This window comes from Podarcis cretensis (genome assembly GCF_951804945.1).
Source record: "Podarcis cretensis genome assembly, chromosome: 3".
Lineage (NCBI taxonomy): Eukaryota > Metazoa > Chordata > Lepidosauria > Squamata > Lacertidae > Podarcis > Podarcis cretensis.
This window is the reverse complement of record NC_137172.1, coordinates 17,356,076-17,374,389: the sequence shown is the minus strand read 5'-3', so window position 1 is coordinate 17,374,389 and position 18,314 is coordinate 17,356,076. Positions and strand designations below refer to the sequence as shown.

Sequence of the window (18,314 nt, the reverse complement as noted above, 5' to 3'; positions counted from 1 at the left end):
CCAGGTTGGGGAACAGCGGGATGGCGGCACTGCGCCTCCCCGCTGTCTCCTGAGCTTGTGGGGCTGGCCGATGTCTGCCCGAAGCGCGGGGCGCGCTGCTTCAGCGCGCCCCGCGCTCCGTGCAGCAGGCTGCTATCGCAGCTGAGGGAGCCCTGCAGGAACTCCCGCAGGGCTCCCCACACTGCGGATATCTGCCGGGCATGAGGGGCGCTCTGCTTCAGGGCGCCCCGCGCGCCGGGCGACAGGCTGCTATCCGCAGCGTGGGGAGCCCTGCAGGAACTCCCGCGGGCTCCCCAGGCTTGCTGATAGCTTCCTGAAGCCTGGAGAGCGAGAGGGGTTGGTGCGCACCAACCCCTCTCGCTCTCCAAGCTTCAGCGAAAGCCTGTATTCGCCCCATAGGATGCACACAGATTTCCCCTTCATTTTTGGAGTGGAAAAAGTGTGTCCTATAGGGCGAAAAATACAGTAAATATCCACTCCTTCTTCCTCTGCCTGCACTGGTTTGTAATTATAACTTTACTTTTGTTTTACTGCCAGTTGTTGTTGTTTAGTCGTTTAGTCGTGTCCGACTCTTCATTATCCCAGGGACCAGAGCACGCCAGGCACTCCTGTCTTCCACTGCCTCCCGCAGTTTGGTCAGACTCATGCTGGTAGCTTCGCTATCAGCCATCTCGCCCTCTGTCATCCCCTTCTCCTTGTGCCCTCCATCTTTCCCAACATCAGGGTCTTTTCCAGGGAGTCTTCTCTTCTCATGAGGTGGCCAAAGTATTGGAGCCTCAGCTTCAGGATCTGTCCTTCCAGTGAACACTCAGGGCTGATTTCCTTCAGAATGGATAGATTTGATCTTCTTGCAGTCCATGGGACTCTCAAGAGTCTCCTCCAGCACCATAATACAAAAGCATCAATTCTTCGGCAATCAGCCTTCTTTATAGTCCAGCTTTCACTTCCATACATTACTATTACTGCCAGTAGAAAGGGACATTTAAAATCAACCAGAAACCTCAAATGTTGCCATGTATAACCGCCCCATAGCAAGAAAGCACCTGTTCAGGGTTCTGGCTAGGCAACCAGTCATCTGCTCCTTCAGGGCACTCTAGGAGGTGTGGGGTTATAATAATAATAATAATAATAATAATAATTTATTATTTATACCCCGCCCATCTGGCTGAGTTTCCCCAGCCACTCTGGGCGGCTCCCAATCAGTGTTAAAAACAATACAGCATTACATATTAAAAACTTCCCTGAACAGGGCTGCCTTAAGATGTCTTCTGAATGTCAGGTAATTCTTTATCTCTTTGACATCTGATGGGAGGGCGTTCCACAGGTCGGGCGCCACTACCGAGAAGGCCCTCTGCCTGGTTCCCTGTAGCCTCACTTCTCGCAATGAGGGAACCGCCAGAAGGCCCTCGGCACTGGATCTCAGTGTCCGGGCTGAACGATGGGGGTGGAGATGCTCCTTCAGGTATACAGGACCGAGGCCGTTTAGGGCTTTAAAGGTCAGCACCAACACTTTGAATCGTGCTCGGAAACGTACTGGGAGCCAGTGCAGATCTCTCAGAACCGGTGTTATGTGGTCCCGGCGGCCACTCCCAGTCACCAGTCTAGCTGCCGCATTCTGGATTAATTGCAGTTTCCGGGTCACCTTCAAAGGTAGCCCCACGTAGAGCGCGTTGCAGTAGTCCAAGCGTGAGATAACCAGAGCATGCACCACTCTGGCGAGACAGTCCGCGGGGAGGTAGGGTCTTAGCCTGCGTACCAGGTGGAGCTGGTAGACAGCTGCCCTGGACACAGAATTAACCTGCGCCTCCATGGACAGCTGTGAGTCCAAAATGACTCCCAGGCTGCGCACCTGGTCCTTCAGGGGCACAGTTACCCCATTCAGGACCAGGGAATCCTCCACACCTGCCCGCCTCCTGTCCCCCAAAAACAGTACTTCTGTCTTGTCAGGATTCAACCTCAATCTGTTAGCCGCCATCCAACCTCCAACCGCCTCCAGGCACTCACACAGGACCTTCACCGCCTTCACTGGTTCTGATTTAAAGGAGAGGTAGAGCTGGGTGTCATCTGCATACTGATGAACACCCAGTCCAAACCCCCTGATGATCTCTCCCAGCGGCTTCATATAGATGTTAAAAAGCATGGGGGAGAGGACGGAACCCTGAGGTACCCCACAAGTGAGGGCCCAAGGGTCTGAACACTCATCCCCCACCACCACTTTCTGAACACGGCCCAGGAGGAAGGAGCGGAACCACTGTATAACAGTGCCCCCAGCTCCCAGCCCCTCTAGACGGTCCAGAAGGATGTTATGGTCGATGGTGTCAAAGGCCGCTGAGAGATCCAGCAGAACTAGGAAACAGCTCTCACCTTTGTCCCTAGCCCGCCGGAGATCATCAACCAGCGCGACCAAGGCAGTTTCAGTCCCATGGTGAGGCCTGAATCCCGATTGGAAGGGATCCAAATGGTCCGTTTCCTCCAGGCGTGCTTGGAGTTGTTCAGCAACCACCCGCTCAATCACCTTGCCCAAGAATGGAAGATTTGAGACTGGGCGATAGTTGGCCAAATTGGCCGGGTCTAAAGATGTTTTTTTAAGAAGCGGTTTAATGACCGCCTCTTTCAGCGGGTCTGGGAAGGCTCCCTCACAGAGGGAAGCATTCACCACCCCGCAAAGCCCATCGCCCAGCCCTTCCCGGCTCGCTTTTATCAGCCAGGATGGGCAAGGATCCAGAAGACAGGTGGTCGGTTTCACTCGTCCAAGCAGCCTGTCCACATCCTCGGAGGTAACAGATTGGAATTGATCCCATATAACAGGACCAGACAGAACTCTAGCACTCTCCCGCCCCGGCCCTGCTCCCACGGTGGAGTCTACTTCCTTCTGAATCTGAGCGATTTTATCTGCAAAAAACTTTGCAAAAGCATTGCAGGAGATCTTGGGGTCCCTACCAGGCCCCGGTGGTACAGGTGGTTCCGATAAACTGCGAACCACCTGAAAAAGTCTCCTGCTGCTGTTTTCTGCAGATGCAATGGAGGCGGCGAAGAAGGCCCTCTTCGCCGTCGCCATTGCCACTTGGTAGGCTCGACGTTGAGCTCTAACCCGTGTCCGGTCTGATTCAGAATGAGTTTTCCGCCACCGGCGCTCTAGCCGTCTCAACGATTGTTTCATCACCCTCAGCTCCGGGGAGAACCACGGGGCTGTTCGGGCTCCATGCAATCGGAGAGGGCGCTTCGGAGCCAGACAGTCAATAGCCCTGGTTAACTCCGCATTCCAGCGTGCCACCAGGGAATCAGCTGAAAGGCCATCAACTTGGGGTAAAGCATCCCCTACCACTCTCTGGAAGCCAATTGGATCCATTAAGTGGCGGGGGCGGACCATCCGAATCGGTCCCACCTCCCTGCGGAGGGGAAGGGTTGCGGAGAAGTCCAGTTGCACCAGGAAGTGATCTGACCATGGCACTTCTTTTGTTTCGCTTTTAGTTAATGTCAGATCACCAACATCCGTAGAGGTAAACACCAAGTCTAAGGCATGTCCGTGGCTATGAGTTGGGCCAGACTTATTCAGGGACAGCCCCATGGAGGCCATGCTTTCCACGAAGTCCCGAGCTGCCCCTTGTAAGGTCGTGTCGGCATGGATGTTAAAATCCCCCAGGACAACCAAGCTAGGTGTCTCCAGGAGCATATCCGCCACGACCTGAAGCAGCTCGGGCAGGGAATCCTTGGTGCAGCGGGGAGGTCGGTACACCAGTAGGAATCCTGTACTGCCCCTATTGCCCAACTTCCAGAACATGCACTCAGAAAACTGGGTCTTCCCAATAGGACGCCTGGTGCAGACTAATGACTTCCTAAAAATCACTGCAACCCCCCCTCCCCGCCCACATGACCTGGGTTGCTGTGCGTAAGAGAAACCTGGTGGGCAGGCAGCGGCAAGGACAGGCCCATCTGCCTCATCCAACCAGGTCTCTGTCACACATGCCAGGTCAAATCCTCCATCCACAATCAGATCGTGGATGGCAGTGGTTTTATTCATCATTGACCTGGCATTGCACAGCAACACTTTCAGGTCATGTGGGTTTCCCTTGCTGATTACTGTATCCTTCCGGTCAGGACCAGACCTGGAGGCAGGGATAGTCCTCAAACAACGACTAAACCTGCCTCCTCGGTAATGACATGGTCTGGTCTTAGCATAACTCCTCCTCCTGCCCGTGATCACTGAGATCGGGTGTCCCAATACATCTCCCCCTGTGGAACCTGCCCCACCCAATCTATTGGCTGAGGCCCACTCCCAGGCAGCCATGACCCTCCCCCTTAAAAGGCAAAATACAAACTATATAATAATTTAACAGAATAATAATAATAATAAAACAAAACAGAACAAAACAAAACAAAACAAAACAAGGAACAATAGTGCTGACTCAGTGCTTATCCCACCCCAAGCAAAAATAAAATCATGAAATAATATAATATTATAAAAAACAACAACCACCATTTAAAGTGCTGCAAATTAAAAGCGATTAAAACATTTAAAACCATTTTGTCCATTGCTGCCGGTAGCTGCTCAGGCCTCTTATGCTGTGGCAGTGAGTGCAGGCCCCGCCCCCTAGGCCGGATGGAGTTGGCAGGAGAGGGAGCGGTCCTCCCAACACTCACGCAAGCAGCAGCAGCAGTGTCCCGGAAGCCTCTCTCAGGCCTCTTATGCTGTGGGTGCGAGTGCAGGCCCCGCCCCCTAAGCCGGATGGAGTTGGCAGGAGAGGGAGCGGTCCTCCCAACACTCACGCAAGCAGCAGCAGCAGCAGCCGTCTCCCGGAAGCCTCTCTCAGGCCTCTTATGCTGTGGGTGCGAGTGCAGGCCCCGCCCCCTAAGCCGGATGGAGTTGGCAGGAGAGGGAGCGGTCCTCCCAACACTCACGCAAGCAGCAGTTCTGAGCTACCATGCATAGGACTGTGCTGTAAGTTGCAAGCACAGCACCAGTTGCATTGATGGCACCTAGTTTTTGGCAAATGAACTTATAGGCATCTCATCATGTTGAAACAGCCGTGCTGATCTTGGAGTGGAACACATTAATAAGCCAAGTAATTGAACTATCCCTATGAGTCATTCAAGTGCAACAGCAAAGTGAATATAATATATTATCAAGTTCCCGTTTGAGAGACTGGATTCCTTAGCAGATTGCAATAACATTTTATGACATAATTTAATTCCACTGACCTCAATGAATAATGAGGTGGTGCTTAAATCATGTGTAAATAATGTTTATTACCATTTTTTTGAAACAAAAAAACCCCCATGACTTTTAAAATATATTGAATATCCCATTAAATGATATAAAGAAGAGTGCAGCAGCAGCAACTGACTACATAAAGTACATTATCCCATACTTGGGGCTGGAGCGGTGAGAGAATAAGGCCAGGATTTGGGGATATATGCTTCAACGTATCTCCTTACTCACTGGGGTAAGGTGCCAACAGAGTGGCTAAATTCTACAGAAGATTTCTCTGGCAGATGCTTTGTCCTTTAAATTTTAAATGAATTTTCTTTTTCATCAGCTTTGCAACTCTACAATCTTGCAGAAATGTTTATTACAGTTGGATTGATCCATCACACACAACTCCACTCCCCCATCCCATCACTTTTGTTAAACCCTTGTCCTGTTCCGTCACTCTGAATGTGCAGAGATCTTTTTGTGCCTGCCCTCATACAGCTAAAAAAACAAATCACAAGAAATAGGCAAAAGAGCCATTTACTGGGCTCTACCCAGCATGCTTCAGTATGGGCAAAATAGTGGTTTGTGCTTACAACATTCATATCCATTTTGATTTGTTTTCTAAAATTTAATACAGAAGTCCTGCAGAAGACTTGATATGTAGCTATACTGACATTCTCTGTTTATGTACTGCAGTGACAATCTCCAAGGTAATCCCTGACACATGTTGAGATCCTGAAAGAACTTGGTTGTTGACATTCCAACAGCATGTGGAAATTGGTGGAAATAGGCGTACAACATTTGGGTTGCCAGAAACAAAGGGTAGACCTAGCTAATGTTAGACCTACTCAAGAGTTGACCCACTGGAATTGATGGTCATGGCTAACATAGGTGCATTAATTTCAAGGGGTCAGCTTTGAGTAGAACTTAAGATACAACCCAAAATGGCTAGGTTGCACTCAGGCGAGGAGCATATAACAGTAGGAATGTGGTGATGGAGACCCAAATATCACCACACGCATAACAACCCGCTCACCACAAAAAAGTATGCTAATGAACCTTCACACTAGCTGTGATAGGGGGCTTCCAAATCTGCCCTTTACTGTATAATCACCTTATTCTTTTCAATTTTTTCAAGACCTCAGTTGGTTAGAGTGTTGTGCTTATAACTCCAAGATTGCAGGTTCAGTCCCTGTATGGGACAGCTGCATATTCCTGCATTGCAAGGGATTGGACTAGATGACCCTCGGGATCCCTTCCAAATCTACAATTCTATGATTCTAATTCTATGATGTCATTCAGCATTTGCTGGTATCTCAGGATTTCCCCCCCCCCCCCAACATTTCATGGTAGAGAGTAAAACTACATTGAAGCACTTTATCATACCCTACCACACACACACGGCCATACTACCCTGAACACGCCCGATCTCGTCTGATCTCGGAAGCTAAGCAGGGTCAGGCCTGGTTAGTACTTGGATGGGAGACCGCCTGGGAATACCGGGTGCCATAGGCTTTGGGACGCAGGTGGCGCTGTGGGTTAAAGCCTCAGCGCCTAGGACTTGCCGATCGAAAGGTCGGCGGTTCGAATCCCTGCGGCGGGGTGCGCTCCCGCTGCTCGGTCCCAGCGCCTGCTAACCTAGCAGTTCGAAAGCACCTCCGGGTGCAAGTAGATAAATAGGGACCGCTTACCAGCGGGAAGGTAAACGGCGTTTCCGTGTGCGGCTCTGGCTCGCCAGAGCAGCTTTGTCACGCTGGCCACGTGACCCGGAAGTGTCTCCGGACAGCGCTGGCCCCTGGCCTCTTAAGTGAGATGGGCGCACAACCCCAGAGTCTGTCAAGACTGGCCCGTATGGGCAGGGGTACCTTTACCTTTACTTTACCACACACACACAAAAACACAACTTGTGAGGGAGAGGCTGCAAAAAGACTGAGAGACCTTCAGTTGTCTGGAGAATAAGACCAACTGCTACTACTACACTAATAATTTATGACTTATACCCCACCCATCTGATTGATTTACCGCAGCCACTCTGAGCAGCTCCCAACCTAATATAAAAACACATGGAGACATCAAACATTTTAAAAATTCTGCTATCCTAATTTCATGGCAATCTGCCTAGGTAATGACCAGCATCTGCTTTGATGCTCCCATTAGAAGTACACTTACCGATTTTCCACGTTAGAAGGAAATCTGGATTAAATATTTTTTTAAAGGTACAGGGTGGCATTCTGATGACATCATATGGCATTTTGAAGGCATCATATGGATAATGCAAGGGGGGAGGTGTGTGTCTAGAAGCACCCTAAATGAGCCACGGCTGCACAACATCAGTTTTCAATGACTATCAGAGAACAACTCTCTTGTAGCATTTTTCAAGTTGAAATGGCAAGGGCTGTTCTTGCCACCTACACCCTTTTTTTTTTTTTTTTTTTTACTATAGAGGTCAAACGAAACCCAACAGTGGGCGTCTTTCGTGAGCAATGCAAGAGGCGATCTTATAGTGCCATCCTATACGGATCTATTGCTCAGGTCAATGTGTCGTAAGTCCCAGGTGTATAGGAATGCAGTCTCAATCTTGTGTTTTTTGCAGGTGCATGAATGATCCATAAAATCACCCTCTCCTGTGTCTGAAAAATAGCCCCTGTGGCCCTGACTCTGTGATGGAGTGTCTGTCAGAAACTCCTGTGGCTGCCACATCAATAGCCACAGAGGAGCCGAGTAATTCTGACATCAATTATGAAGCATAATTCTTAAGTTGTTGGGGTGCTGCTGAGACAAAAGTGTGGCGAGATTGCCTTTTTCCTTTCCTACAGCAATTATAGAAATTTCCAGTATGCTATTTTTATGGGTAAAAGCAGCTTTTGAATTTCACTGTAAATTAACTTTCTTGCTATATTTATTTGGCCTTTTCTTTCCCTGGGAAAGAAGAGCTTAGCTGCCAGCTGGGATTTCATAATTCTGCATTCAAAACTCCATGGGAAGAACATGTTTCTAAAACTTCTTGTGCTGGCGGGGAGCAGTTTGGGGGCAGGGGGGGAGAAAGAACGAAATTTTACACAACCACTATTTTTTTCATGAGCTATTCTTTATCTCCCTTTTACCCAGGTTGACCTGGGAGTGCTTAAGTGCATTAAGTAATCACTTTGTTGAACAGTTTGCTGCATCGTCTTTGATCACCCCCAAACCTTCCTAAAAATATTGACATGCATTTTGGGTGGGTTTTAAATGACACTTTTCCTCCTCTAATGAAAAGGATATTTATTTGTTGTTGGAGTACCACAAAGTCAACAGGTGGCTGGAAAGATAAAATATTGGGATAGGTGGAAAATAACCAACACTGGTTTAAAGTGCTGAGAAGGCGACTTGGTGTAGACTTAGTAGTAGTAGTAGTAATTAAAGGCAACTCAAAGCAATCTAATTCTGTGCCCCTCTAAACTATGGTTTGCAAAGTAGCAGCCAGCCTCAGGAAAGAGTGCTTCCTTTGCCCTGCTCTTCTTCCCCCCTTTGTAGAGTAACATCCCTCCTCTCTTCCTATGCAGGTGTTAAATATGGCTTCAGGTTACATGTGAGCTGGTGTGATGTAGTGTCTAAGGACAGAGCTATGAATAAGAAAGTACCTGGTTGATTTAAATCTCTTCTCCGCCATGAGAGCTCAGGCTTTCTCTCAGGGTCAACCTATTCATCTGCAATAGAGAGGATAATGAGACTGACTTACAAGGCTGTTGGTAAAGACTGCAACCCAATAATGAATGTAAAATGCTATACAGGCAACTCCCCCCTTACGCAGGGGGTTATATTCTGGGGCCCCACACGCATAAGTAAAATCACGTAAAGTAGGGAGCACTCCTTAAGCACCTCTTTTTATCTGCTCTCCATGCTCTTTTTCTTTTATACAATACATTTGCTTCCAGATTTCCAGAGAGAGCAGGGGGCAGTGCATCCAAACCCTCTGCAATACAGCTTCCTCCTGCCCAACAGCTATTGAGCGGGGTAGCGCAGCAGCAGTGAGAGCTCCCACATGCTCTTGGAACCCATAAGGTTTTTTTTAGAAAAAAAGCTTTTAAAACCTTTATTTGTGGACTTTTGGCTCACTAACATCCTCTTCCAGCTCTGGGGTTTGAATTGAATTATTTATTTTTTTATATGGCGCCACGCGCATGAGTCAATCATGGAAAACTGGAAGTTGCTTCTACAAATGTTAATGGTTATTATTACTGACAAAACCCACATTAACCATGGGCCACTTGTGCTAGAAAACATGGCTTGGAATTGATTTTGGAATCACGGCCGCATGGGAATTTTGTTGTGTTAACCATGGTTATCAAGATGTTCCCCAAGGCTAGCAACCGGTTTGTAAAGCATCATTTGCAGGGTGCTATCCTTACCAGCAAATGATAATAGGGACCGCTTACTAGCGGGAAGGTAAATGGCGTTTCCGTGTGCGGCTCTGGCTCTGGCTCTGGCTCTGGCCAAAGCAGCGATGTCACGCTGGCCATGTGACCCGGAAGTGTCTCTGGACAGCGCTGGCCCCCGGCCTCTTGAGTGAGATGGGCGCACCAACCCCAGAGTCTGGCAAGACTGGCCCGTATGGGCAGGGGTACCTTTACCTTTACCTTTATCCTTACCAGGCGCAGAGTAGAATCGATTGTTAGAAAAAGTGGGTGCCTGCATCATGGTCACACCTCGTAACTTTTGAAAGGGAAACTTGCATGGAATAAATCTGTAAACTGAAGGTGTTGTTTATCCTTTTCATCTGCTCTCCATTGCCTTTCCTCTGGCTATTATAAGAGAAGTGAGAAGCAAGAGTGCAGGTCCCTTAAATATCTGTATATTGGTGCTTGCTTAAAACCAAACCCCCTCGTAGACTCCTGTGGCTTTTGAAAGGCAAATCATCTTTGGATGGGATCTAGTAGGTGAGGGAGAACATGCAAATAATAATGTATTCAAACTTTCAAGCAGCTTTCGGTGACTTATTCTCATAGGAAGCTACCACAAAATAGGGCTGTGCATATTCCATTTTCAGATAAGACCCCCTTTATGCCTGAACCTGGCTACTTTAGGCTTGCAGTCTGAGGTTCTTGCTCTGAGAGGATCTCAGTTTTTCAACTGAGACTGGGTGCTTAGCAACTAAGCTTTCCTGCAGGTTGACTTTGGTTTCATGTTTAAATTGATCGCTGAGTTAAGCTGGTATGTGAATTAACCATGGGCATGCTGGAGGGCATGGGAAATATGCATGCAGTAAGACTGCTAGCACATTTGCAAAGCTAAGCAGGGTACAGATGATTTCAAATTGGATGGGGGACGGCGTGTTGAGATTCCTGTGTTGCAGGGTGTTGGACTAGATGGGCCTCCAACTCTACAGTTCTATCATTCTCTGTGTATATGTTGTTAGTGAATTAACCCTCTACTTGCTATAAAGGTGGTTGGGAAATTAAAAAGCAAAGTAGAGGAGGCTGTATTCTGTGAAAATGAGGAGGAACAAATCTGAGAGTCTACCCCGGAAGCCTATTGACGTATATTTATGTGACAAGGCAAGTTGCAAAGACTGGTTCACACCGCAAATGAAATTGCATTGCTAAGCAAGTTGCCTTCCGCTTTGCCCTAAGATGCCGCCACCAAGCCCCTTGGGGTGGCAAACAGGTGCAAGATTAACAACGGTGTTTCTTTTCACTCTGCAGACACGTTTGCCAGCAAGGTGGCAGCCACGCAGGATCAATACGCAGACGCTTCCATAGGCAATGTCACCGGGAGCAACGCAGTGAATGTTTTCCTTGGGATTGGTGTCGCCTGGTCCATCGCTGCCATCTACCACGCAGCCAACGGCAGGGCATTTGAAGTCCAACCAGGCACCCTGGCTTTCTCCGTCACCCTCTTCACTATATTTGCTTTTATCAGTGTTGGCGTGCTCCTCTACCGGCGGAGACCGGAGATTGGAGGTGAGCTGGGCGGGCCACGGACTGCCAAGATTCTGACCTCATCCCTCTTTGTGCTCCTCTGGCTCTTGTACATATTATTCTCATCTCTGGAAGCCTACTGCCACATACAGGGCTTCTAAAAGAACTATTGGAGAGAGCATCTATATGTATCTATATATACAGAGAGAGAGAAAAAGAGAGAGATAGGTATATAGATATAGATCTAATATTATTGAACTGAGGAAGAAAAGACATTTTGCCATGTTCACTTATCTACTGATGGAATGTAGCTTTGCGGTAGGAGTTTGGAACCTGCAGGACTCTCCACCAGGGGCAGCGTCATAGAAACGGAGGCACAGATGCAGGGCCATCTTTGCAACTCAACCTACGAGATCACGATGGAGTTACTTTCTATTTCTCCCTTCTCCTCCCCTAGATGAGGATTGATCTGATTGCATTTGGGGGGGAGGGCCTTGATTGGAATGGCAAAAGGCCAGGTTCAGCTATATCGTATTGAGTGGATGACTTTCCAAGGGGAGTTCTTGACTTTCTTACCGATATCTTTGTTGCCTTCTTCATAACTCAAGAATGAGCCGAATCATCGCCCTCAAAGAAAACTTGTGAGTGTGGAGTGACATACGCGGTCCGGGGGCTTTCTAGCCTCCATGCTGTTTTGGGATGTGGTTGGTTGTTGTTGTTGTTTTGTATTCTTCCCCCTTTGCTGTCCAGCTATTAAGAGTACCTTACGTTGAAAACAACCACACAAATCCCTTTTCCCGTTTTTTTTTTCTTTTCTTTTGGAACTGTATTGTGATTGGTTCATCCAGTCCCCCTTTAAAAGAAAAACGATCTTCTTAGACAGCCTTTGACCAGCACTCCATTTGCTCCGAAACTGTGGAATTTACAGACACCTGCCCAAAGCCCTAATGTCCAACTCCTGCTTCTCTTTTTTGTTCGCGCTCTGGCGTGCCTCGTCAGATTTGTTTCACTTACCTCCTGTGCCCTTGCCCACCCTGCTGCCACTCTTCGCTGCTCTGCTCCTTCTCATGCTCCTCTTTGGGAATGCTTTCATGGTACTTGCTGTAACACTTTGCATGAAAGAAGCAAACCATAATCTGTAATATAGCATTGAATAGCGGTGATAGTCTGCTCAGCGATGCCGATTGAACACTGAAGATGCAAGTATGTGGTCTTTTTTCTCTCTCTCTCTTTCTTTCCACACTTTTCCTTTCCTTTTTAACAAACAGGACGAGAGGCAGGAATTAGCTGGCAGTCCTTTGCTCTGCATAAGTGTCCTAAGAAGCAATAACCAAGAGATGTGTGGAAATGCGTGTGTTTTAAAAGGGGAAATTTGCGCAGAGTCTTAGGCCATTCTAGAAAGGGATCTTACCTGCCAGCCGAGCTTAGGATCAACTTGAACATAGGAACCTGCTTATACTGAGTCAGGCCAATGGCCCATCTAGCACAGTACTGTCTACTCTGACTGGCAGAGGCATCTTCCAGCTACCTACCATTTTTAACTCAAGAGTCCATGGATCAAACCTGGGACTTTCGGCATACAAAGCATAGGCTCTACCACTGAGTTGCAGATGTGTAGAACCTGCTTTGCATCTAGTCTGTATGAACTAAGTGGGTCTTAGCATTGCTCACGCTAAGTATGAGTAGCCATATCAAGCCCTAAATAAGCAGAATACCCTTGAGCTTTTCTTCAAGTGTCAGTTTCCCCTCCCCAATATATTTATGCTGTGTTTGTTTCTGTCTTTAAGTACCTGATGTGCCAACCATTTGGCACCTTTGGCTTCAGCACTTTGAAAACCTGTACCCTGGTCCAGTCTTCATGAAGGGCACCTTGTAGACACAGTCAGATTTAGTCCCCTCCAATGGATGTTAAACATTCCACTACCCACCGATCTTCATTGTCCTAGCTAGGAAAAGTGGCAAATCTTGCATTGTCCAGCAGTGGATGCAGTTTGTCCCTGGGAACTAGAAGTTGGACTCCTGCTATTTATTAGTTATTCATTGTGAGCTATAGACTCAGTCCTTGTACAATTGCACAGAGAGGTACTGAAACAGCTTTTGCTTTGGAAATGCCATCATCCAGCGCTCAGGTACAGAGGATGCTTGCTTTGTTGCTGGGTTGTTTGTTTTTTCCATCTCTCCCCGCCCACCTTTCTTCCCCCACACCTTTCTCATTTATCAGATCCCCACCCTGTCTCCAAGCTCTGGTGCTCATGGAAGGAACAAGCCATTTAGAAAAGGATCAGAACCAGGGAAGTCAGCCAGTCTTAAGATACCACCAGGGTAGCATGGAAGGACCCTTCAAGGCATGGCTAGAGGGAACCAAAACCCTGTGGTGATTGTAGGAAAGGATCAGGTCTACACACCAGGAGATCCAAAAATAGAAGTGAAGGGGGCTGCTCGGCAGTCATGAGCCACTGTTGCTTGCTCTGTAGATGGAGAAGATGCAGGAGTGGTGAGGAGAGAGAATTCTGACTGTAGCAGCTTGGAACTACTTGAGTGGAGACAAAAATTGGTACCCAGGGCTGAGTGAGGGGAGCTGTTCAAGCAAGCAGGACGAGGGGAGCTGTTCAAGGAAGCATCTGAATTGACACAGCAGGAAAAGGGGAGATTAGGAAGACAGAGCCTGCTGAAATAAATCCGCTCTCCCACCGTAATAGAACAACAAAGTCCACTTGGTGGAGATGTGCAGGAGCTCATCACCAATGCTTCCTTCCTCTTAAGCAAAGTATATTTACAGGGGAACAGAAACACAGTCAATCTTTTTGGCAGACAAGTGCACACAGTGTGTGCACCTTCCCTGGCCACATTAAAGCTAGTGGGTGTGCACTTCTGGAATTAAAAAAAAGACCCATGCAAACACTTCCTTAAGTGCAGTCCTGCATCTCAGTTGGGTGAGCAGTTCCGGAGAGAGCTAGGAGGACGGTTTTCAGGGTGGCGAGCAGCTGCCAACTGGAGGGAAGGCAAATCCATTCACACTTTTTATCTCCTAAAACAGTGATTCATGCTCAGGAGTGAGGTTGCTGGTCCACCTAGCTCAGTTCTGTCTACTCCCAGTGGCAGTGTTTCTCTGGGGTTTTGCATCAGACATGCCAGAGGCTGCAACTGGGACCTTATGTGCAAAGCGTAACAGCTGTGGCTCTGCAATGTGTGCGTGGCCTTATGATTTGAGTGGTGTTGCTTGGGGACAAAAGGAAGGTGGTGGAATTTGCAAGCCATGCCCCAAAACCCAAGCCCTAGTCTTTCTTCCATTAGTACATCTGATGGCAGTATCAGGGAGCGTCCTTAGAGCCACATTATTTCCTCTATAGATTGACCCCAAACAACTGCTCTTCTCTCACACTGTGACACATGGAGTGATTCCCCCCCCCCCACACACACACACACACAAAAATATATAATCACATGCCAGGAGCAAAATGGTTGGGTCTAGCCATTCTAAGAAGCAGGAGGGGGCAGATAGCAATAGACCACCTCCATCTTGTAAAACAACAGGAAACTGTGTCCATGCACCTTAGCTGGACCAGAGCATCAACTGCTATAGGATCATTTGTTAAATGTCAGAGGAAATTCTAATTGTATCATTAACCCTATAATGACTGAATGGAGGAGGTTGCAGGGGGAGGTGGGTTCTCTCTTTGTATTAGCAGATTTCTTACTAGACTACAGCCTCCAGATTCATTCAAACCCGTGGTATTTTTGCCAATGTAATGAATGAGAGGTGTAGAATGGCCCAGAGCCATGCTCGAGAGTTCCCTGTTCATTTTAAGTGGGGTGGGGGGAGAAAGGCAAGCTTTAAATGCACATTTTGTTGTCCGTTGAAATGAAGGAGAAGCCCTGTACACACAAAACACTTCCCTGCGCCTATCCTTCATTATTTGTGATTGCGGAAATAAACCACTGCTGGTCAAATCCTTAGTGGCTTCTTCTGGACCAGCTGAAGTCTTGTGAATGAACTTTCCATCCGCATCACAGTTTAAAGGGACAGAGGTTAGCCTAGGCTTTTGCCCAGTCTGTGGAATGCTTGAGTTGTCCTGTTGTGAGTTTTTCTTTTTAAAATGGAGTGAATAATATTTCCCTCCCCACCCCGTAAAAATTTTTTCTTCACTTTTGAGGATTTCTTTTTCCTGTTTGGTTTCATTTGATTTGTTTGTTGGGGTGGGTGGGGGAGGGGAGAAAATTAAGCAACGATTGGGGTTGTTCAGGGATTATAATAATAATAATAATAATTAATATTATTATGGCTGTGTTTGTGTAAAATTATTTCATTTCATCTTGTTTGTTTGTTTTCCTTCATTTTTATTTGCGTGTATTGTGCACAGTAACGGAGAGGCAGTGAGTACACTGATTGTGATCAATGGTACACTGAGGCACAGAAAAAAAATAAAATTTATAATTGGTTCTGATTTGAACATTAGTACTGCTGCATTTTCCCTGTGCGTCTCATTTCTTCTTCCATTGACACCTCTCATTCATGTGTTTGTGTGTGTGTTTTTATTGTTATTTGATCTGTTCCTTCCATGGTCTTAAGTCCTTAGTGGGCTCCTGCAAAGCCTGGGTTTCAGATGCAAGATATCCATTCAGAAAGACAGTACAGTGGTGCCCCGCAAGACAAATGCCTCGCAAGACGAAAAACTCGCTAGACGAAAGGGTTTTCCGTTTTTCGAGGTGCTTCGCAAGACGAATTTCCCTATGGGCTTGCTTCGCAAGACGAAAACGTCTTGCGAGTTTTTTCCCTTCCCCCCCCCCTTTTTCTAAGCCGCTAATAGCCGCTAAGCCGCTAATAGCGCTAAGCCGCTAAGCCGCTAATGGCCGTGCTTCGCAAGACGAACAAACCGCTAGACGAAGAGACTTGCGGAACGAATTATTTTCGTCTTGCGAGGCACCACTGTATCCATGTTTTTTCCCCCAGACAGGTGCAAAACACGATCAGAGAAATAGCCATATTGTTGTCCGTTTCCCCACAATTCACACACTCTTGTTCTATTCAGTACTCTCTCTCTCTCTCACGCACACACACACACATATTACAACTGTTAAGGCCACAAGCAGAGCTGAAGTCAGAAGATACAAGGCAAAACCAGGCGCTGGTGCTGAGGCAACATCCTCACACATCCCAAAGTCAAGTTGTTCACTCAGAGAGTCACACCCCAAAGCTGGAGCTTTCTAGCGCCTGGTGGGGAAGGACTGGCTCTTGGCATCAGCTGCCAATTATCAGGCAGGCTGGTGGTTGAGCCTCGGTGGTGCCTTTGAGCCACAGAGCTCTGTCTGCTGAAATTGCAGTGGAACCCAAACCCTGGGGACAGAGGGACTAAGGCTCCAGCGCCTGACTGCTGGAAGTCCTGCCTCTAGACCAACATCGCTCTGGCATCTCCATCCTCCTTATAACTCCATCCTCCTTATGACTCCATTACACTGGATTTTGATGCCAATGGGGGTTCCCATTCCCATCTGAGGCCACTTATTGCTGCACCCAGCTGGGACAGGATCGGGGCTGAAACACTACTTAATAATTGCACACTCGTGCAAGCGATGTGTTGAACCCTATAAAGTGTTCTTGTTCCAAAGTAGGGCATACAACAGACATAGACAGCGTCCACTGGCACATTGGGAATAAAACGTGGAACAATTTTAATTTTCTTTTCTTTTTCTTTGTAGCTGTCACAGCTACAGAGTGTAAAGGTAAAGGTAAAGGTAAAGGTACCCCTGCCCACAGAGTATAAAGGTTTTTTAATAATAATAAAAAAGTGGACACTGTTCAGCTCATGGCTCAGAAACCAGCAGATACCTTAGTGCCAACATCCAAGGGGCTTATGTAATGGTGGATTCACACATCCCCATTTCGTCTAGTGAGATTACTGCATTTCTCACCTCCATGGTTTGCTTGTCTGAAACGGCCATTTGCTTTTCCCCGGGATAAGATTTTTCAAAGCAGGCAGGAAATGGCTGTCCGTGGAAGGAAGCTTCACGTGTGATTAATCACCACTTGAACAGGTTCTTCCACTGCAGCCATTCCTGGAAACCTCCTAAGCTTTAGCAGTCTGACATTTGCCTGTTAAAACGAATGGGAATCTTACCATCACCAAACTTTCGATGCTGTGGAGGCAAACCTGCAGCACCTGTGCCGCCAGTAGAAAAAGCACTGAGTTCTGAGACAGAAGAATGGGTTCCCTCAGAAGACTCTCCTTCCCCATCCTTGGAGGTTTTTAAGCAGAGGTTGGATGGCCATTTCTCACGGATGCTTTAGGCGAGATTCCTGCATTGCAAGGGACTAGATGACCCTTGGACTAGGTGTCCCTTCCAACTCTAGCATTCTAGGATTCCTGGACTGGGAAATTTGGGCCACTGGTGTAGCTATGAGATAGTCAGGTCTGCATTCCTGTGTGCCTCTCCTGTAACATCACATCATCTGCTGCCCGACTGAGAATTCATAGGGCGGAATACAGCGTTGCACAAGCGGAAGTCCACTTCCAGAATTGAACTTCCCTCTTGCAGGCACCCCAATGATCTCCAGAGGTTTCCCCAGCCCTCTGGAGCAGATTTTAAAGGTGCCCAAAGGGACCATGGAGGAAGGGGAGGAAAGGAAGGTATTCATGTCATCACCATCTGTTCCACTTGCATACAGACAGCACTGGATACAACTCATAATACTTAATGCAGTCTCAGCAAGAAGAATAGCAATGATTTCTCTATTTATCATTTATGCATCTTTGTTTTAAAACGTCAGTGGTGCTTTGCAACCATGTAATGCATCTCATGCTGGGCCAACACACAACATTTGATGCCGCAGGAGAGGGAGGAGAGAGAGAGAGAGTCCATCTGACAGTAAAAATATAATAATAGTTTGCTGTGCTGTAATGATACTCCAAAATCTGCTGCCTGGATCATACCAAATCACTTCGTGCATCTAGCCTTGACTTTGTGGAGACTTTGTGAAGTCACTGGTATTCCCATTTTACAGATGGGAAACTGAGGTTGGCAAAGGCCTGGTTGAGCTGTTAGTGTTAGTTATTTCACCCTAGCCAGATCCCACATCTCATCTGCAATATTTGATTTTTAGGATGCAGATGGAGCGTGCAGATCATGTGGAAAAGTAACCACACCAGTAAACTTTCCCCACACAATTCCATCCATGAAATATCTTCTTCAAAGTGTCTGAATGTGACATCCTTACAAATTAGGCA

The 18,314-nt window shown here is 47.4% G+C and overlaps 1 protein-coding gene and 1 long non-coding RNA gene across 6 annotated transcripts in view; both read left to right on the top strand.

Moving 5' to 3' along the window:
- The window catches only part of SLC8A1 (solute carrier family 8 member A1), a 299,351-nt gene extending 283,809 nt beyond the window's left edge, over nucleotides 1–15,542 (top strand). For all 5 annotated transcript variants that reach the window (XM_079968542.1, XM_079968544.1, XM_079968541.1 and 2 more), the window contains one exon: nucleotides 10,876–15,542. In XM_079968542.1, coding sequence (XP_079824668.1) covers nucleotides 10,876–11,252 — 377 coding nt within the window. In that variant the 3' untranslated portion in view covers nucleotides 11,253–15,542. The remainder of the gene's footprint in view (nucleotides 1–10,875) is intronic.
- On the top strand, nucleotides 956–6,588 carry LOC307212091. Its single transcript, XR_013836815.1, has 2 exons — nucleotides 956–1,102; nucleotides 4,905–6,588. It is a non-coding gene; the product is annotated as an uncharacterized lncRNA (long non-coding RNA).
- Nucleotides 15,543–18,314: the final 2,772 nt, after the last annotated feature.